Consider the following 21,740-nt stretch of genomic DNA (forward strand, 5'->3'; position numbering starts at 1 on the left):
GCTTACCAACCCTGTCCTCAATCCAACCCTGGTGCCAGTTTGCCACTCCTTCCCAATCCTCCATGGTTCTATCCCTGCTGCATTCATCGCCTCTAAATGTCATTACTTTCTGAGTGTAACTCTGACCCTCCTTTCCTGCAGCCAAGACATAACTGATTAATTACACAACAGGCTCTCTAACCAAGAAAGATGACCTTCCTTTAAAAGATGTGGCCAGTAAACAATCCTGATCAGTTCTCTACTTTTCCTTTTATTTTCCATTCCCTGGTGTCCTCCTCCCCTCCCAGCCAGGGTCATGGCTCTCAGATGGATGGCCACAGTGCTGGTAAAAGTACTAGGGTACTAGCTGTGGTACAGCTGGCAGGAAGAGAGGTGTAATTATATTGCATCTTGGAGCCACCAGCAATGAATTTCTGCATAAAGGACTAGATTTGCCATGTATTATTTACGTCAGCATCAATTTTCCCAGCTGGCTGTATTTACTGTGCAAATTCTCCTCTGCCTGTTTATGGGCAAGGCACCTCTGAACCCCATGGTTCAGCACTTCTGGTTACACTATACTGTGAAGGGGCCCCACAGGGCACCATGCATATTAAACGAGTGGCCAGATTCACCAGGGAGTGGTGCAGGTCATATCCTCCCTTTCTGTTAAATTATATCCCTGGGACTGCAGCAAGCCCACACGTTCTCACCTAGTTACAGTGATGCATGCAGGTCTGAAACCAAATCAGCAAGAGGAAAGGAGGAATAAACTGTTCTTTGGGCCTCACTGGGGGGAAACTGAAAAACCACCTTCTAAGGGGAAATCAGGTGGCTCTGGGGCTTGGGGAATTGCCTTTTTATATTTTTAAGAGCAAAACAGAGATAAGGAAGAGTATTTCATTTATAAGCTTATTTGAACTCAGTAACTCAGAGACAGAGCTAAGGAAGAGTGGGCCCCCATTTAACAAATGGAAAGGCAGAGACAAAAAAAAAAAAAAAAAAGCAGCAGCAGCAAAGGCAAGTTAGAGGCTTTCCCGGCTTCGCCACTGTGCTAGGAGGGAGCACAGGACACAATGGGGATGCACAGGGTTATCCATCCAGTCGCCAGCATGCCTCTTCCGAGATGCTCCCAGCCAGGGTGAACTTGGTTTCCACTGGAAACATACATATTAGAAATAAGGGAAGGAAACGTGGCACCAGTATGAATTTCTGGGTCCTCACACTGCAGCATCCTCTTTCGCCTGTGGTTTATATGCTTACAGAGAGTGAGGCCAAGGAACCCAAGATGTCTTTTCTGGCCAGCCTGAGAACTTCTGTAGTCACCAGTGCCAGGTGGCAGTAAACAGCAGGCACTGGGAAGAAAAGTTGGGAGGGGTCCCCAATGCTTCCCTGTTTCCCAAACAACAGCACGGGTCATGTCTGATCACCCTGTAATGTGGCGCTCTGCTCTGAGGTCCCCCAGGTCCCAATGTCTACCATCTCCTGGAAACCTGTTGGCTGGAAGAAGAAATAGGAAGGAGTAAGTGGAGTTAAGCAACCCAAGTGGGTAGCTTCTTTAGTTGCAAGGTTTCAGCCTCTAAAGAGTTCTTCTTGAAGACATCTGTGGGTATGGAAACCACCACCCTCCAGGGCCCAAGGTTACTGGTATCTTCCTGGGGTTGGCTCACCTGTCGGGGAGATTTGGTCAGACACGCCATGCGCCGGCCAGCTGATGCTCCTGCTCCCTCGATGGTGTCCAGGAGAATCCGAGTGCTGGGCACAAAGCTCCAGGAGCGTCCGAGGGCAGGTTTTAGCCTCCCGCTGTCCCTGTCTCGAGTTATGTGGTTGGTCACCTGCAGCAGAAACAGACTTACAGATCCATAATGCTAGTATATCTGTTACTACTGCTTCATTTTACAGTGAGGAAAACAGAGGCCTAGCACAGAGAAATAACTTCCCCAAAGTTACAAAGCCTAATGGCAGGTCTGGAACTAGAACCTGGGCCTCCTGACTTGTGCCCTGCTCTTTCCACTAAATCTCGATGCCTCAGGTTCGACCCAAACCAGAAGGCAATGGGGCACATGTCGCCATGTTGTCCAGGCTGGTCTCAAACTCTTGAGCTCATGCAGTCCACCAGCCTCAGCCTCCCAAAGTGCTAGGATTACAAGCGTGGGCCACCACGCCCGGCCACTCAGTCTTTAAAAGGAAGGAAATTCTGACACATGCTACCAAGTGGATGAACCTTCAGGATATTATGCTAAGTGAAATACGCCAGTCACAAAAAGTAAATACCATATGATTCCATGTATATGAGGTTCCTAGAGTAGTCAAAAAGCATAGATACAGAAAGTAGACTGGTGGTTGTCAGGGGCTGGGAAAGGGAGAAATGAGTTATTTTTAATGGGTACAGAGTTTCAGTTTTATAAGGTGAAGAGTTATAGAGATGGATGGTAGCGATGGTTGTATAACGTCATGAATGTATTTAACACCACCGAACTGTATACCTTAAAATAGTTAAGGTAGTAAATTTTATGTTATATGTATTTTACCACAATAAGAGAAGTTGGAAAAAAATATATAGCTGCTAAAAATTACATTTGTAAAAAATATATTTTAAAACATAGGAAATGGACTCAGATGGTATTTTTTGTGTTGTTGTTTTGGTTTGTTTTTGAGATGAGGTTTTGCTCTGTTGCCCAGGCTGGAGTGCAGTGGCATTATCACAGCTCACTGCAGCCTCGACCTCCCAGGCTCAAGCAATTTTCCTGCCACCGAGGCCACCTAGTTTTTCTATTTTTTGTAGAGGTGGGGTTTTTCCATGTTGCCCAGGCTAGTCTCGAACTCCTGGGCTCAAGTGATCCACCAGCCTTGGCTTCTTAAAGTGCTGGGATTACAGGCATAAACCACTGCACCTGGCCCATTTTTTTTTTTTCTCATGAGGTTAGTTTAGTTAGAAAGCTGGTTAAGAGTGGGCTCACACGTGTAATACCAGCACTTTGGGAGGCTGAGGCGGGTGGATTGCTTGAGCCCGGGAGGTCGAGCTGCAGCGAGCTGTGATTGTGCCCCCGCACTCCAGCTTGGGCAACAGAATAAAACCCTATCTCAAAAAAAAAAAAAAAAAAAAGAAAGTTGACTAAAAGTATAAGTAAATATGTAGAAAAAGTATTGTATGGAGATATGTAAAAATATCAATATGGTTTCTGTGGATATGGAGATTGATGACAAATTTGAATCTTATATTTATTTTTTATCTTTTCTATGAGAAGCATGCAGACTTTAAAAAAACTACCTCATAAGCAGAAAAAGTTACTTCAATAGCAAAAAGATCCATTTATATGAAGTTCTGGAAAAGGCCAAACTATTGGGATGGAAAACAGATCAGTGGTTGCCTGGGCCTGGGGGACCTTTTGGTGGGGTCACAAGACTGGATACAACTATATCCATTAGTCAAACTTCAGACAAGGAGAAAGGTACTCTATGTAAATTATACCTCAATAAACCTTTCTAAAAAGAAAAAATGTAGGAAAACAAAACAAAACAAAACAACAAAAAAACAACAAGACAATTCCTGATTCCCGTAGCTATTTATGGTGCAAAGCTGTAGCTGACCCAGGGAAGCTGGAATATGTCCCTTTCCTAAAGGGCCACTTTGGGGTTCAGAAGCTGACATTTAAGGGAAATAAAGAGCTAGCAATAACTAGAAATCAAGTTCATTGGCCAAGTCTGCTTCCTCACCACCACTGCCATGCCAAGGTCCCGGGCCAGGGTCTTCAGCTCTCGGGCCAGCTGCATCATCAAGGCCAAGCCTGCAGGACGAGGAGAAGCAGAGAGGCAGGGCAGTGGAAAACCAGGGACGGGACTGGCCAGAGACCAGACTCCAGAGCTGGGAGGCGAGGTCACGTTCCACTGGCCCCAGGCTCTGCCACATCACTCACCTTCCCTCTGCTGACCTCCCAGAAGTGGGGAGACCACCGCAGTGACCGAGTCCACCACCACCACCTTCATAGTCCCTGAAGAACCAGTCACCTAAAGGAATGTGGGGGAAGCACTCATGAACCTGTTGGCCTCTAGGACACATTACAGGACAAGCTTGCTTTTCTATCTAAAACTAGTAAGAAATAGCCCCCCTCATCCCAAATACAGCAGGCTGCACGGGCATCACAGAATGTCATCAGCAGCAATGTCTCCCTCGTCCCATTGGTATGTATAACAGACTTCAGTGAAGACTTGGGTAGAAAGAAAGGGTTTAAATCACAGGACATCAAAACTACACTAAAGTGGCCAGGAACAGTGGTTCACGCCTGTAATCCCAGCACTTTGGGAGGCCAAGGCGGCGGATCACTTGAGGTCAGGAGTTCGAGACCAGCCTGGCCAACATGGTGAAACCTCATCTCCACTAAACATACAAAAATTAGCCGGGCGTGGTGGTGCACACCTGTAATCCCAGCTACTTAGGAGGGTGAGGCATGACAGTCACTTGAACCTAGAAGGCAGAGGTTGCAGTTAGCTGAGATCATGCCATTGCACTCTAGCCTGGGTGACAGAGCAAGACTTAAGGAATTTATTTGGAGGCATTTTAGATATGGAAGATGAGGACTGGAGGCATGATCTAGAAGGAGACAGTGAAGTAAAGAGAAGGCTAAACTCTTCAGCCAAGGAAGTTAGGAATTTGAGGTTAGTAGTTAGCAGGACAGGGGAAAGAAAGGAGGGAGTTGGGCCGGGTGCGGTGGCTTAAGCCTGTAATCCCAGCACTTTGGGAGGCCGAGACGGGCAGATCACGAGGTCAAGAGATCGAGACCATCCTGGCTAACACGGTGAAACCCCGTCTCTACTAAAAAATACAAAAAAAACTAGCCGGGCGAGGTGGCGGGCGCCTGTAGTCCCAGCTACTCGGGAGGCTGAGGCAGGAGAATGGCGTGAACCCGGGAGGCGGAGCTTGCAGTGAGCTGAGATCCAGCCACTGCACTCCAGCCTGGGCAACAGAGCGACACTCCGTCTCAAAAAAAAAAAAAAAAAAAAAAGGAGGGGGTCGGAAAAGAAGGGCCTTACCACCACGGTGGGAGGCTGGACACAGGAGAGAGATGGCTGCTGAGAGATCCATGACCAGAGGTCTCAGTACTCTACATGGGGCTTTCTGAAATTTGATGACTTTAGGGTAGTGTAGTTTTCAGTTAATTTTTTTTTTTTTTTTTGAGACAGTCTTGCTCTGTCGCCCAGGCTGGAGTGCAGTGGTGCCATCTCAGTTCACTGCAACCCCCGCCTCCCAAGTTCAAGCGATTCTCCTGCCTCAGCCTCCTGAGTAGCTGTGATTACAGGTGTGCACTACCACACCCGGCTAATTTTTGTAATTTTAGCAGAGATGGGGTTTTACCATGTTGGCCAGGCTGGTCTCGAAATCCTGGCTTCAAGTGATCTGGCCACCTTGGCCTCCCAAAATGCCGGAATTACAGGCATGAGCCACCATGCCTGGCCTGGTGCCATCTTTCTAACCATAATTTTCTGTCTTTACACAAGAAGGAGCATCCTCCTGGTTTCCCTGGACTTAAACTGTTTTTGATGCTTCTTTTGTCTTCTCCCTTACTTCTTATATCCTGATTCTGGTTCTTTTTCTTTTCTTTTCTTCCTGTCTTTCTTTCTCTCTCTCTCTTTCTTTCCTTTCTTTATTTCTTTCTTTCCTCTCTTTTCTTTTCTTTCTTTCCCTCCCTCCCTTCCTTCCTTCCTTCCTTTTCTTTTTTCAGGGTCTTGTTATGTTGCCCAGGCTGGTCTTGAACTCCTGGGCTCAAGCGATCCTCCTGCCTTGGCCTTCCAAAACATTGGGATTATAGGCGTGAGCCACCGCTCCCAGCCTCAGATTCTTAACCCCTAGAAACTGTGAGATAAAAAATCCAAGTCTTAAGCCACCAAGGTTTTGGTAACTTATTATGCAGTAATAGAAGATATACCATCTAATGGTCCTACAGTAAAAAAATACAGTCTTCTGATCTGGAATTGAGAGATTTGGGCTATACGGTTAGTTCTTGTCCTAAATATGTGGTCAATTTTGGTCAACTCACTTCACTTCTCTGGCCTTCACTCTTCTCATCTCTAAAAGTGAGATCAGCACTACTCAGCATCATGTCTCAACAAACTGGTGGGTCATAACCAGCTATGACTTCTGAGAAAAGTATTTGTTCAACTTTTTTTTTTTTTTTTTTTAAAAGACGGGGTCTAGCTGTGCTGCCCAGGGTAAGGTACAGTGGCATGATCATAGCTCACTGCAACCTCCAACTCCTGGGCTCAAGCAATCCTCCCGTCTCAGCCTCTGGAGTCATTAGGATTACAGGTGTGGGCCACCACTTCCAGCTTGTTCAACTATTATATGTTCTAAAGTTTGTAAAAATCGTTGACTTTATATATAGTTGCGGGGATGCCTGTGCGAACATGTCGTGCTTTGGGGTGAGAGGAAAAGTTTGAGATGAACTATTCTATCTTTAAGGTATCCTCCACATCTAGTCATTTATAAATCAGTGCACCAAATCTTGTCTAAGCATCCAACATGAATAGCAAAGTACCAACCCAAATGCCATTCTAAATCCTCCCCATTAACACGACTCTGAATGTGTTTGGGCACTGGGCAGAAATCTGACTTCAGGGATAGTGGGCCCAGGCCTTAGTCCAAGATACACACATAACTCCATTTTGGCCAACTAGATGTAAGGGGAAGAGGGACATATTAGTGGGCTCTGGAGAAAGATTCTTCATCCCTGATAAAAGGGAGGAGGTACAGAAAAGAACCATCTATCTTTTACTGCTTTGAATATGGATGTGGATGTGTGAAGACAAGATACTTGGAGCTTCGGCAGCCTCTTTGCAACCGTGAGGGGAAGAACAAGAAAATCAGACACACCAACTGTTGCCCCGATAGCATGGACCTGCTAACCTCCAACTCATGTGACATAATTAAATGTCCTCAAGGTTCAAGTCTCTGTCAGACAACCTCTATTACTTGGCAGCTAAAAGTATTCCTCACTCACCTAGTGGGGAATGCAGAGATAAATATGACATGATACTTCCATTCAGGGGGCTTTACTGTTCAGCAGGGAAGATGAACATGTAAACAATGAGGTATGTGATTTAGGCGCTTGGGAATTCCATCCTGGGAGTAGCAAGCATAGTTGGAGTCACCAAATTGCACATCTGCATTTCTAAACAGTCTGTAGTAGGACACCGGCCCACAGAGATAGCACCTGGCAAGCTGAGTTAAGCAAGGAGGGGCAGAACAGCAGGCTCACCTGCTGGGCCACAGTGCCTCGGAGCTCCTGCAGCACATCCAGCATCTGGAAGATGTCAAACGCATGCACCACCTGGATCCTCTGGAGAGCTTCTGCCTGAAGGGGTGGAAAAGAGAAGCAAGGGCTTTGGATAAGAGGGAGTAGGGGGTCGAGGTAAGGCTGAGAAGGAAGAGGCACCTGGATTCAAGGATTCAGGTCCAGGGTGGCAAATGAGCTTTGTCTAATGGGCCAGTTGTCATGGTGGTGGCTGCCTGGGTGCTGAGCTGTAAAGTACTCAAACTCAGGAGGAAAGAGGGATATGACTGATTAGTGATGCTTCTCATGGGCGAGAAATGGACTGGAAACACAAAGCTCGGTGTTTACCAGCCCTGGTTTAGGGCATGCACAGAGCTGGGAGGGTTTTCTGGAAGAATCGGTGCGAGTAGCATCCCAAATAGGATGATGGTATCAACAGGGGTGGCTTAAGGAATACGGGATGTATTAACAGAACAGCAAGTTTGAAGGCAAGGAATGACTATTCAACCCAAATTCTTACAATGTTAAGGGGTAATGGGGTTTTCTTGTGTCAGAATCTCAATGGAACCCAGCATCCTGCCCCTTACCTGTTCCTCCTCATCCTGGGTTTTAGTCTGAAGCAGCTGGAGGAGGCGGGAAGCTGTCAGCCCTCCATTAGAATCTACATACAGGATGTTTTGCTGCAGGCCATGGGCCACATTTGCTGCCACACATAGACATACCTGGGGGTGGGGGCATTGGATGAACTTGACACTTCAGAGAGGGTCCAGAATGGGAGCTCCCCACCAAACCTTGCCCAGATTCCAGCAACACAAATGCGCTGAGTCCAAGCCCCATTCCTCATCACCCATCTTCTCTCTGTTGGGCTCTGAACTCATCAGTATGCTGAAGCTCCCCCAGGGATCCTGGGCTATGCACCTACCACCCTCACCCTCAAATCCTCCTGACTGCGGGCCTCACGTGTACCTGAGTTTTGCCGCTACCTGGGCCTCCTACAATTTCAGTCACTTCTCCAGTATAAAGACCAGCATCAAGCAGTTTGTCCAGGCTGATGGCAAAAAAGAAGAAAATCAACACAAGAGGTTAGTAGGAAGAGAGGGGAAAAGGTACCAAGAAGAAAAGTAAGACATTCCTTTCTTTTTTTTTTCTTTTTTTTTTTTTTTTTTTTTGAGACGGAGTCTCGCGCTGCGTCACCCAGGCTGGAGTGCAGTGGCGCGATCTCGGCTCACTGCAAGCTCCGCCTCCCAGGTTCACGCCATTCTCCTGCCTCAGCCTCCGAGTAGCTGGGACTACAGGCGCCCGCCACCACGCCCGGCTAGTTTTTTGTATTTTTAGTAGAGACGGGGTTTCACCATGTTAGCCAGGATGGTCTTGATCTCCTGACCTCGTGATCCACCCGCCTCGGCCTCCCAAAGTGCTGGGATTACAGGCTTGAGCCACCGCGCCCGGCCAAGACATTCCTTTCAAGCACTGGTTCTGTCTTTGAACATCACTGGCCAGGAGGCTTCTCCTGATGTTTTCTTCTGGGAAAGAGGGAATGCCCCAATGTTCCTTCTCTGGTCTCTCTTCATCCCTCCATTCTTAAAGATCAGCTTTCCAGAGAGGCCTCTTCACCCCATCAGAAGGTCCTCCTTTCATTTTTTTTCATCTCAGGCCCTGTGGGTTTCCTTTTATTTATTATTATTTTTTTTGAAATGGAGTCTCTCTCTGTTGTCCAGGCTGGAGTGCTGGAGAGCAGTGGCATGATCTCTACTCACTGCAACCTCCACCTCCCAGGCTCAAGTGATTCTCCTGCCTCAGCCTCCCAAGTAGCTGGGATTACAGACGCCCGCCACTATCCCTGACTAATTTTTTTTTTTTTTTTTTTTTTTTTGAGACAGAGTCTGGCTTAGTCGCCCAGGCTGGAGTGCAGTGGCGCGATCTCGGCTCACTGCAAGCTCCGCCTCCCGGGTTCACGCCATTCTCCTGCCTCAGCCTCCCGAGTAGCTGGGACTACAGGCGCCCGCCGCCTCGCCCGGCTAATTTTTTGCATTTTTAATAGAGACGGGGTTTCACAGTGTTAGCCAGGATGGTCTCGATCTCCTGACCTTGTGATCCGCCCGCCTCGGCCTCCCAAAGTGCTGGGATTACAGGCGTGAGCCACCGCGCCCGGCCTCCTGACTAATTTTTTTAATTAGAGATGGGGTTTCACCATGTTGGCCAGGCTGGTCTCAAACTCCTGACCTCAAGTGATCCACCTGCCTCGGCCTCCCACAGTGCTACAATTACAGGCGTGAGCCACCAGGCCCAGCCGTTTGTGGGTTTCCTTGATAGCATTTCCCAAAATTTGTGTTTTTGTTTTGTTTTGTTTTTAAAAAAACTTTGATGGTGGCATGCACCTGTAGTCCTAGCTACTTGAGACGCAGAGGCAGGAGAATCGCTTGAACCCAGGAGGCGGAGGTTGCAGTGAGCCAAGATCGCGCCACTGCACTCCAGCCTGTTGACAGAGCAAGACTCCGTCTCAAAAAACAAAACAAAACCAAACAACAAAAAAAAAACAACTTTGAGATAATTATAGATTCCCAGGAAGTTGCAAAAAGTCCATGAACCTTTCACCTGGTTTCCCTTAATAATAACAATTGTACTACAAAATGTATTGTACTAGTCAGGGGCCTATAGTCCCAGTTACTTGGGAAGCTAAGGTGAGAGGATCACTTGAGTCCAGGAGTTCAAGTCTAGACCAGGCAACATAGCAAGACCCTTTTCTCCTTAAAAAAAGAAAGAAAGTACTATAGTATATCACAAGTAGCAAACTGATGTTGGTACTATCCACAGAGCTTATTCAGATTTCACCAATGTTCCTAGCATTCAAGCACGTACGATGTGTCTAGTTCTGTGCCATTTTATCACATATGTAGATTTACACAACCGCTATAATCAAGATACAGAACATTTCCATCACTATAAGTCATCCTCCTGCTACTCTTTTATAGCTACATTCCTCCCAGTCACCCCAATCCCCAACCCCTGACAACCACTAATCTCTATTATGTTATTTCAAGAACAAAGTTATGTACATAGAATTATACACTATGTAACCTTTGTGATTGGCTTTTTTTTTCCTTTTTCTTTTTTTTTTTTTTTTTTTTTGAGACGGAGTTTCGGAGTTTTACTCTGTTGCCCAGGCTGGAGTGCAGTGGTGCAATCTCAGCTCACTGCAACCTCCACCTCCCAGGTTCAAGCAATTCTCCTCTCTCAGCCTCCCGAGTACCTGGGATTACAGGTGCCCACCAAAACACCTGGCTAATTTTTGTATTTTTTAGTAGAGACGGGGTTTCGCCATGTTAGGCAGACTGGTCTTGAACCCCTGACCTCAAGTGATCTGCCCAATACAACCTCCCAAAGTGCTGGGATTACAGACATGAGCCACTGTGCCCGGCCCTGCAATTGGCTTTTGTCACTCAGCATCATTCCCTTGAGATCCATCCCAGTTGTTGCATATATGGATAGTTCATTCCTTTTTATTGCTAAAAAGTATTCCATGGTATGGATGTACCACACTTTATTTAACCATTCATCCACTGAAGGCCATTTGGTTGTTTCCACTTTGGGGCTATTGTGAATAAAACTGCTATAAAGCATTTTTTACAGGTTTTTGTATAAACCCAAGTTTTCACATCGTTGGGATAAATGCCCAAGAATACAATTGCTGGGTGGTATGGTAAAGGCATTATTAATTTTATAAGAAACTACCAAACTATTTTCCAGAGTGACTATGCCATTTTACATTTCCAGTAGCAATGTATATATGAGTAGTCCAGTGTTTCCACATCCTCATCATTTGGTATTATCACTATTTTTTTATTTTAGTCTTTCTGATAGGTATGTAATAATAGCTCATTGTGTTTTTAATTTGTATTTCCCTAATAGTTAATAGTGTTGATTTTTTTTTTTTTTTTTGAGACGGAGCGTTGCCTAGGATGGAGTGCAATGGCATGATCTCGGCTCACCGCAACCTCCACCTCCCGGGTTCAAGCAATTCTCCTGCCTCAGCCTCCCGAGTAGCTGGGATTACAGGCATACGCCACCATATCCAGCTAATTTTGTATTTTTAATAGAGACGAGGTTTCTCCATATTGGTCAGGCTGGTCTCGAACTCCCAACCTCAGGTGATCAACCCACCTTGGCCCCCCAAAGTGCTGGGATTACAGGCATAAGCCACTGCACCTGGCATTTTTTTTTTTTTTTTTTTGAGATAGGGTCTCACGTCTCACTGTGTCACCCAGGCTAGAATTCAGTGGCATGATCACAGCTCACTGCAACCTTGACCTCCCAGGCTGAGGTGATCCTCCCACATCAGCTCCCCCAAGTAGCTGGGACTACAGGCATGTGCCACCACACCCAGCCAACTTTTGTATTTTTTTGGTAGAGACAGGGTTTTTGCCACGTTGCCCAGGCCAGTTTTGAACTCCTGGGCTCAAGCAATCCAACCACCTCAGCCTCTCAAAGTGCTGGGACTACAGGTGTGAGGCAGCCCTTGCCCATTTTCTAATTGAATTGTTTGATTTTTTACTGTTGGGTTTTAGGAATTCTTTCTCCATTCTAGATACAAGTCCTTTGTTGAATACATGGCTTGCAACTATTATTCTCATTCTGTACTTCTCTTTTCATTCTGTTTTGTGCAGCAAAAGTTTTTAATTTTGATTAGGCCCAATTAATCAAAAATTTTTTCATGGATCATACTTTTGGTGTCAAATCTAAGAACACTTTGCCTAGACTTTCTCCTGTTTTGTTCTAAAAAATTACACAATTTGGTTTTACATTAAAGTCCACGATCCATTTTCAGTCAATTTTTATATAAGGTATAAGGTTTAGGTTTATTATTACATATTTTTAACCTACGATGTCCAATAGCCCCAGCACCCTTTGTTCAAAGGCTGTCTTTCCTCCATCACGTTGTTTTTGTACCTTTGTCAAAAATCAATTGTGTGTAATCCCAGCATTTTGGGAGGCTGAGGCGAGAGGATTGCTTGAGCCCAGGAGTTCGAGGCCAGCCTGGGCAACATAGTGAAACCCTGTCTCTACAAAAAAATACAAATAGGCTGGGCGCGGTGGCTCATGCCTGTAATCCCAGCACTTTGGGAGGCCAAGGCGGTCGGGTTACCTGAAGTCAGGAGTTCGAGACCAGCCTGGCCAACATGGTGAAACCCCATCTCTACTAAAATACAGAATTAGCTGGGCGTGGTGGCATGCACCTGTAATCCTAGCTACTCGAGAGGTAGAGGCAGATGAATCAAACCCGGGAGGCGGGGGTTGCAGTGAGCTGAGATCATGCCATTGCACTCCAGCCTGGGCAAAAAGAGAGAAACTCCAGCCGGGCACGTTGACTCATGCCTGTAATCCCAGCACTTTGGGAGGCCAAGGCGGGCGGATCACCTGAGGTCAGGAGTTCAAGACCAGCCTGACCAATATGGAGAAACCCCGTCTCTACTAAAAATACAAAAAAAATTAGCTAGGCCTGGTGGTGTGTGCCTGTAGGAGAATTGCTTGAACCCGGGGGGGCGGAGGTTGCGGTGAGCCGAGATCACGCCATTGCACTCCAGGTCAGGCAACAAGAGTGAAACTCCATCTCAAAACAAAAAAAGAGAGAGAGAAACTCCGTCTAAAAAAAAAAAAAAAAAATACAAATACAAATAACCAGGCATGGTGTCCCATACCTGTAGTCCCAGCTACTTGGGAGGCTTGGGGTGGAAGGATTGCCTGAGCCCAGGGAGGTCAAGGCTGCAGTGAGCTGTAATAGCACCAGCACCCTCCATCCTGGGTGACAGAGCAAGACCCTGTCTCAAAAAAAAAAAAAAATTAGTTGTATATACTTGTGGAGGTCTATTTCTGGGTTCTCTACTCTGTTCCATTGATCTGTGTCCATCTGTCCCTTGGCCAATACCACACTAGGCTTAACTGTGTAGCTATATAGCAAGTCTTAACCCTGGGTAGACTGATTCCTCCAACTGTCCTTTTTCCAAATTGTTTTAGCTAATCTAGGTAAAATTGGTCTTTCCGTAATTATTAGAATAAGCTTGCCTATGTCTATTAAAAAAAAAAAAAAACCCTTGCTGGGATTTTAATAGAAATGGCATTAAATTACAGATCAACTTGGGGACAATTGAAATCTTCATTATGTTCAGTTTCCCAATCCATGAACAAAGTACATGTCATCCATTTATCTGAGTCATCTTTGATCTCCTTCATCAGCAATTTAAAATTTTTCAGCAGGCAGATTCTACACATGCTTTGTTAGACTTATACCCAAGTATTTCATTTTCTGCGAAGCAACTATAAATGGTATTGTGTTTTTGTTTGTTTGTTTTGGTTTTTTTTGAGACAGTTTAACTCTGTCACCTAGGCTGAAGTGCAGTGGCACAATATCCGCTCACTGCAACTTTCGCCTCCCAGATTCAAGTGATTCTCCTGTCTCAGCCTCCCGAGTAGCTGGGATTACAGCCACCCACCACCACACCCAGCTAATTTTTGTATTTTTAGTAGACACCAGGTTTCACCATGTTGGCCAGGCTGGTCTCAAACTCCTGACATCCGGTGATCCACTTGCCTCTGCCTCCCAAAGTGCTGGGATTACAAGCATGAGCCACTGCAGCTGGCCAATAAATGGTAGTGTTTTTTATTTTAGTTTCAACATGTTCATTGTGAGTATAGAGAAATGCAGTTGATTTGTATGTGTTGATCTTGTATCCTCACTAGTCCTAGGGGTTTGTCATTATTTTTTATTTGCTTGTTTTTGTTTCTCTTGGTCATCTAGCTGAGAGCACCATGGGGCAAGGACTGGGTCCTATCCCTATTGCATCCCCAGCACTAGCACAGTGCCTGAAATACAGGAGGTGCCCAATAATCATTCCAGAAAAATGAGTAATAGAAAGGTGCTATCACTTTTATTTAGCTTCTGATCATCAACACTGGCTGTGAAAGACTTGGGATAAACCTCATGACATGCCAATTCCTAATCCAGGTTCTGTCCTTCAACCACATGAAACAGGTCACCACCTGCCCTCCACACCCTGCCCTATCTCTAGGCTGAAGCTTCTTCCCCACAGCCTGTACCAATGCCTGACCACATGCGTCCCTTTCCTAGCCCTACAATCACCTTCCCAGGTTCCCGTCCTTGAGATGGTTCTTGAAGACCTCCCATGACCTCTCTGTATATGTCAAGCAGCACTTCAGTAAGCACCCCATCCATTTTTTCTTTCTTCTTGAGATAGAGTCTCACTCTGTCACCAGGCTGGAGTGCAGTGGTGTGCTCTTGGCTCACTGCAACCTCCGCCTGGTTCGAACAATTATCCTGCCTCAGCTTCCCGAGTAGCTGGGATTACAGTACCCACCACCACACCCGGCTAATTTTTGTATTTTTAGTAGAGATGGGGTTTCGCCCTTTTGGCCAGGCGGGTCTCGAACTCCTGACCTCAGGTGATACGCCCATCTCGGCCTCCCAAAGTGCCGGAATTAGAGGCATGAGCCACAGAGCCTGGCCCCCATCCATTTTAATTCCAGGGACCCCCACGATTATACCCACAGGTTCCTACCAGTCAAAACATTCTGGTTACCACTCTAGCCCTGTGGCTTCTTGAGATAATTGTGCTCACCCCGTCTCTGTTTAATAAGCATCCAGCCTCTGCCACTCCTGATTCCATTCTTCCCATTGAGATCAAGGGAACCCCAGTGTGGTCCCCAGACTAGGTACATCAGCAACCTTTAAGGAATAGCTAGAAATGCAAATTCACAGCTCCCCTCCCCGAGACCTACTGAATCAGAAACTCTGGGAATGCAGCCCACACTTGAAACTTGGGTTTCAACAAGGCCTCCAGGTGATTTTGATGCACGCTTAAGTTTCAGAACCATTAGACTAGAGTAGTTAGTCTTAATCCTGCCTGCACATTAAAATCAGGGGAGTTTTTTAAAAAAATGCCTATATCAGCAGTACCCAAAGTTGTCTGCACATTGGATTCACCTGGGAGCTTCAAAAAAAATACTGATGCCTGGCCAGGCATGGTGGCTCATACCTGTCATCTCAGCACTTTGGGAGGCCGAGGTAGGAGGATTGCTTGAGCCCAGGAATTTGAGATCAGTCTGGACAACATAGCAAGACCCCTGTCTCTACCAAAACAAAAAAAAAAATCTTTTCAATTAGCCAGGCATGATGGTGAGCACCTGTAGTCCCTGCTACTTGGAAGGCTGAGGCAGGAGGACTGCTTGAGTCCAGGAGTTCAAGGCTGCAGTGAGCTATGATTGTGCACCCCTGCACTCCTGCCTGGGGAACACAGCAAGACCCTGTCTCTAAAAAACAAATTAAAAAATTAAAAAATACTGATGCCTGTGTCCCACTCACAGTGAATGAGATTAATTAGTCTGGGGGAGTCTTGGACTTTATAATATTTAAAAGAGTCCTTAGGTGATTCCAATGGGCACACAAGTTTGGGAACCACTGGCCTAGACTAATTAAGTTAGAATTTCTAGAGTTGGGACCAGAGCATGAATCTCTCTCTTGAAGTTTCCCAGATGAATTCCAACATGCAGCTGGGGTTGAACAACTGGTGCTGACTCTAGTCAAGAATCAACCACATCCTTGGCTGTGAAGATCAGTCTGTATAAGTTATTCCCAAATCCCCTTCTAGCCAGCTTCTCACCTGAGTTTCCATTCCATGCCTCTCCTACTGCCCAGAGGAACTTCCTACCAATATGTCCCTATCACCTCTAACTCGGCATGTCAATAGGGAGAGACCCCTGTCTTGCCCTGTAAAGGAGAAGTGCACCTGGGTTTTACCACTGACTAGAATACAGGTTTTCTGGGACTTATCCTCTGCCTTTCCCTCTGAACTGCCTTTTAGCCATTCTTTCAGTCATCCATTCACACACCACCTCAATGCCTCATACTTCCTGAGTCTTATTCTAAAATGAAGGGACTCTGGGATGAACAGACCTAGCTCTGGCCTGTAAGGAATAATCAATCTCCCTCATCAACATAGCTTTTCCCAAGGTACATTACACGCTATAACACCCTGTAAGGAATCACTGCACCTCAGCACTAAAGGCTCTGAGGCAGCCTACAACAGAGAAACCTTTTTAATTTGGATTAGTCAGGCATTTCTCAAACTTTTGACTACAGAACTCCCCTCCTCCCAAGTTTTAAAGTTACACCATTAACTGTCCATAGCACATCGTTAGAAAGGCTAGAGACCGGGCACGGTAGCTCACGCCTGTAATCCTAGCACTTTGAGAGGCCAAGGCGGACAGATCACGAGGTCAGAAGATCGAGACCATCCTGGCCAACATGGCGAAAGCCAATCACTACTAAAAATACAAAAAATTAGCTGGGTGTGGTGGCATGCACCTGTCGTCCCAGCTACTCGGGAGGCTGAGGCAGGAGAATCACTTGAACCTGGGAGGTGGAGGTTGCAGTAAGCTGAGATCGCGTCACTGTACTCCAGCCTGGTGACAGAGTGAAACTCAGTCAGGAAGGAAAGAGAGGGGAGGGGAGGGGAGCGGAGGGGAGGGGAGGGGAGGGGCTAGAAACCTGGTGAGTCAGCTTTGATTCTTCATAATATATTCCTCCTGGTAGTAGGCCTTGTCACAGTTCCTCTTCAACAGGTCTCCCACTAGGACCAACAGGTCCTAGATTGGACTCACACACCCCGGGCCAGCACTGCCAGGGCCCTGCTTGGCCTCTGCCACCCTTCCACCCTGCACACCTCTACCCCACTGCCTATAACCCTGCTTTCACAATGGCCTCCCGCCTCCAGGGAGGCAGCCCGGCAGATGAGTTAAGAGCCGCATTCTTAGACTTAGGAGTGTGACAGGCATGACCTTAAATAACTGGTCTGCCGTTTGCTAACTGCACGATCTTGAGCAAGTCATTTAACCTGAGTCCCAATTTCTTTGCCTTTAGAATGATGATTTATTTATTAATTTTTTTTTTTTTTTGAGACAGAGTCTTGCTCTGTTACCCAGGCTGGAGTGCCGTGGTGCAATCTCGGCTCACTGCAAGCTCCACCTCCAGGGTTCATGACATTCTCCTGCCTCAGCCTCCCGAGTAGCTGGGACTACACGCGCCCGCCACCACGCCCGGCTAATTTTTTGTATTTTTAATAGAGACGGGGTTTCACTATGTTAGCCAGGATGGTCTCGATCTCCTGACCTCGTCATCCGCCCGCCTCTGCCTCCCAAAGCGCTGGGATTAAAGGCGTGAGCCACCTCGCCCAGCTTAGAATGATGATTTAAACAGTAACATGTTCATTGGTGGTTATGATGAATAAATGAAATAATGTACCGTGAAGTGCTCAGTGCAGTGCCTTGTTCATAGAAAGCATTCAGCAAAAGTCCATCTGTTCCTCCATGCCCAAGTTCTGCCTTCTTCAGAGCATTCCTGAACCCACTCCACAATCACCCTGCAGGGACCTGAGGCAGCTGCAATCCTCCCAGCTTACCATTTGAGTGCACCCTCCATATCTGTTGGATTTATAAACTCCCTAAGCCCAAGGCCAATCGGCTTCCTGTTCACCACTTCCTCCTCACTGCTGCCTCCCTCGGTGCTTACACCTCTCTTGTATTCACTTGCTTTTCCCCTACACCCAACTAGAGGCCTTAAGGGCAGGGGCCTTGCCTCATTCGTGTGTATCATCTGCCCGTACCAAGCACCCAGCAGGCCCTTAGCCAGTGCTGGATGGATCACAGACTCAGACCCCCAACCAGGGAAAGCAAGCACCATGCTGCATGAACCCTGCCAAGAGAATGTGTTAAGGAAACAGAAAGGGCCAAACCAATCCAAAGACGTTTGTGGTGGCAATTATTCATCAATTTCTGAACAAATGGACCAGGAAAAAGGTCAAGACTCACTTGGTCAGCAAACGTCTGTCGTCTTTGCAACTCTTCCCCAACCCACCAAACAACGTGGCAGAATATAACTGCTCCTTTTTTTTGAGACAGAGTCTCGCTCTGTCACCAAGGCTGGAGTGCAGTGGTGTGATCTCAGCTTTCTGCAACCTCCACCTCCCAGATTCAAGCGATTCTCCTGCCGCAGCCTCCCAAGTAGCTGGGACTACAGGTGCCTGCCACCACGCCTGACTAATTTTTGTATTTTTAGTAGAGACAGGATTTCATCATTTTGGGCAGGCAGGCAGGCCAGGCAGGTCTCAAACTCCTGGCCTCCAGTGATCTGCCACCTCAGCCTCCCAAAGTGCTGGGATTACAGGCATGAGCACTGCACCCAGCCTGCAACTCCTCCTTTATCTGAACTCTCCTGTTCCCTACTGCTGCAGATGTGGTGAAGGAACCAAGGTCTGGGCCACATACTCCCGGGCTTGAGCCTCACCTTTGCCACTTGCTCCTCTTAGGTTAAAGTCAACTAAGGTTAATAATCTCTAACTGGCAGAGTCACTGAAGAGATTACCTAGAACATACGGGCAATGCCTGCACATAGTAGGCACTCAATAAATGTTCTCTCTTGCCATATCCTTAAGTAAAACAAGAATTAGGGCCAGAGAAGATGGTGAAAATAATGAGATACTGACATCTTGTGTGATAGGAAAGTGCTTCTCAACCAGAGGTAGTTGTGCCTCCCAGGGGACATTTAGCCATGTCGGGAGACATTTTTGATGGTCACAACTGGAGCAAGGGTGGTGCTACTAGCATCTAGTGGGCAGAGGCCAGGGATGCTGCTACACATCCTACAATGCACAGGACAGCCTCCAACCCCCAACAAATAATTACCTGTCCCTAAATATCAAGTGCCAAGGCTGAGAAACCCATAACCCTGTTATAGGATAAGAACTCAGAAGTCCTGACCCCTTTCCTTCCCATCCATTATTGCTTAAAAAAAAAAAACTCCTGTCTACTCAAGCATCAAAAGCAGAGCTGAGAGGCAGCCCCATCTTCCTGCCTCTCTCCTTCTTCCCCAAGTACACATACAAACCTGCCAATGCCGGTGGACAGGATGGCAGTGGAGGTCTTCAGTTCCTCATAGAGATCAGCGCCATTCAAGGGGAAAGCTGAGAACTGAGCCAGCAGCACCCGCCTCAGGGCAACCAGGGCCTGCCAAAGGGGCCCAGACTGCTCAGCAACGAATTGCCCATAGAAGCTGGCATCCCAGGGTCTCATTCACCCCACTTCTCAATATCTGAGACCCCTCTGCTCCCTTTGGCGTGGGATAGACTTTTGTTGTTGTTGTTTTAGACAGAGTCTCACTCTGTCGCCCAGACTGGAGTGCAGTAGCACGATCTCGGCTCACTGCAACCTCTGCCTCCTGGGCTCAAACCATTCTCTTTCCTCAGCCTCCCGAGTAGCTGGGATTGTAGGCGCCCGCCACCACACCCAGCTAATTTTTGTATTTTTAGTAGAGACGGGGTTTCACCATGTTGGCCAGGATGGTCTGAAGCTTCTGACTTCTGACTTCCAGTGGCCCGCCCGCCTCGGCCTCCCAAAATGCTGGGATTACAGGCGTGAGCCACCGCGCCCAGCTGGCTTGCGATGGACTTTTAAAGACACTCAGGTTTGGAGTGTGGAGATAGATACGGAGCTCACCTTGTAAGACAAGCCGCATTTCTGAGCTACCTCCTCCAGGTCTGCAGAAACCAGGTCCACCACTGAAAACAAAACACGTATAGCGGATTGGCAGAGAGGCCGGGGCCCTCCCACACTTGGTTCTTCCTCATCTGTCAAATGGGGTGTCAATTCTACCTCTCAGCAGGCCTTCTCAGGAGGCCACTGTGAAATCACAAAGCTGCCAAGAGCCGGCGCGGTGCCCTGCACACAATAGGAATCCTCCACCCTGCTTTAGAGCTTGGCTCCCCACGCCCACCATTCCTGAGCCTCTCCAGAAGCGTGGCCCTCTAGGAATGGAGGAGAAGCTCCCTGCAAATATGCCAGGGCAGGGTGCCAGCCCTCGGGGCCTGCCCAGGCTGTGCGCGGCCCGCGCGGCTCTCTGGCACGCGCACACCCGGTCACCTGTCTTGATCCTGCGGCTCCTGAGAAGTTGGATCATCTCCTGGGTGAGGCCAGGGCACAGTCCGACTCTGAGTACGCCCATGTTCCCTGCAGGCTGGAAGAGCCCCAAGGAGGACTGCCAGTCACGTGGGCATTCGCGGGGTCCTCTCCAGACGCCCCTCTTCCACCCCTTCCTAGAGGGGACACAGGCGCGCTGGCTGCAGGAGGAGGAAGGAGGGAGGAGGAGGCGGCACCAAGGGTAGGGCTGGGGGTTATCGGCCCTCCCGGGATCCGCCGGGATTCCCGCTTCCAGAGCCCGCCAGCCCGGTCGCGCCGCGCTGCCGCTTCCGGGTTCCAGGCTGGCGCCCGGCGAGGACCTGGCCTGCAGCGCCATCTGCGGGCCGCGTGGGGCAGAGCCGCTGCGCCCCCTACACCCAGCCCGCGGCGCGCCACTCTCCACCGCCCACGACCCGCTCTGCGCTCAACACGCCACCCACGGCCGCATCCGGCCTCTACTTTCTAACGCAGCACACACACCGGCCTTCTAAAGAGCCTTCTGTTCCAAACGCTGGGGACAAAATGCGACCCAAGACGACCCGCCTTTACCCCCAGGGAGCTTACCTGTGAGCGAGGGACAGACAATGAAAAGGAATCACAGAAATCACATCATTACAGATTATACGACAGGTGCCAAGAAGCAGCAAAGCACCCAGGGACACCTGCGTCTGTTTTTCAAAAGTTTGTTTTGTTTTGGTTGATACAGGGTCTTGGTCGGCCGCCCAGGCTGGAGTGCCCTGGTGAGATCTCAGTTCATTGCAGCCTCGACCTCCTGGGTTCAAGCGATCCTCTTGTCTCAGCCTCCTGAGTAGCTGGGACTACAGTCAGGCGCCACATTGCCCAGCTAATTTTTGTATTTTTTTTGTAGAGGTTTCACCTCCACAAAATGGGGTTTCACCGTGTTGCCCAGGCAGGTCTCGAACTCCTGGGCTCAAACAGTCCTCCTGCGTTCGTCTCCGAAAGTGCAGGGATTACAGGTGTAAGCCACCGTGCCTGGCCTTTATTTATTATTTTTTTTTTTTTTTAAGGCAGAAAACCTTAGTTATATAGAACACACACAAAAATACATAATTTGGCTTTTTTTTTTTTTTTTTTTTTTTTTTTTTTTTTTTTTGAGACGGAGTCTCGCTCTGTCGCCTAGGCTGGAGTGCAGTGGCCGGATCTCAGCTCACTGCAAGCTCCGTCTCCCGGGTTTACGCCATTCTCCTGCCTCAGCCTCCCGAGTAGTTGGGACTACAGGCGCCCCACCTCAAGCGGCTAGTTTTTTGTATTTTTTTAGTGGAGACGGGGTTTCACCATGTTAGCCAGGATGGTCTCCATCTCCTGACCTCGTGATCCGCCCGTCTTGGCCTCCCAAAGTGCTGGGATTACAGGCTTGAGCCACCGCGCCCGGCATAATTTGGCATTTTTAAATGTTCTTTGCCTCATCCACAGGAAGAAATAAAACTGTACATGGTTATCTCATCACAAACC

At 47.8% G+C, this 21,740-nt stretch overlaps 1 protein-coding gene across 4 annotated transcripts; it reads right to left on the bottom strand.

Annotated features, from left to right (window-relative positions):
- Positions 1–230: 230 nt before the first annotated feature.
- On the bottom strand, positions 231–21,113 carry RAD51D (RAD51 paralog D). 4 transcript variants are annotated; one of them, XM_077970796.1, is made up of 10 exons: positions 20,232–21,113; positions 19,809–19,870; positions 19,201–19,319; positions 8,214–8,295; positions 7,835–7,969; positions 7,233–7,328; positions 3,897–3,987; positions 3,697–3,767; positions 1,650–1,814; positions 231–1,136 (listed from the first exon to the last, which is right to left on the bottom strand). In XM_077970796.1, the coding sequence occupies exons 1-10, from the start codon at positions 20,602–20,604 to the stop codon at positions 1,005–1,007; spliced, it is 1,326 nt and encodes a 441-aa protein (XP_077826922.1). In that variant the 5' UTR covers positions 20,605–21,113; the 3' UTR covers positions 231–1,004. The 4 variants fall into 4 exon arrangements, with proteins under 4 accessions (XP_077826922.1, XP_014974558.3, XP_077826923.1 ...); XM_015119072.3 differs by having other exon boundaries at positions 231–1,479; XM_077970797.1 differs by lacking the exon at positions 7,835–7,969 and having other exon boundaries at positions 20,232–20,579.
- Positions 21,114–21,740: the final 627 nt, after the last annotated feature.

This window comes from Macaca mulatta, chromosome 16 (assembly GCF_049350105.2).
Source record: "Macaca mulatta isolate MMU2019108-1 chromosome 16, T2T-MMU8v2.0, whole genome shotgun sequence".
In the NCBI taxonomy this organism is placed as follows: domain Eukaryota; kingdom Metazoa; phylum Chordata; class Mammalia; order Primates; family Cercopithecidae; genus Macaca; species Macaca mulatta.

Coding starts and splice junctions, on each gene's coding strand:
- RAD51D (XM_077970796.1), bottom strand. CDS start 20,604: ATGGCGCTGCAGGCCAGGTCCTCGCCGGGCGCCAGCCTGGAACCCGGA. Junction 19,871..20,231: donor GAGCCGCAGGATCAAGACAG/GTGACCGGGTGT, acceptor TTTTGTTTTCAG/TGGTGGACCTGGTTTCTGCA. Junction 8,296..19,200: donor CTGTCCACCGGCATTGGCAG/GTTTGTATGTGT, acceptor TTTTGCCATCAG/CCTGGACAAACTGCTTGATG.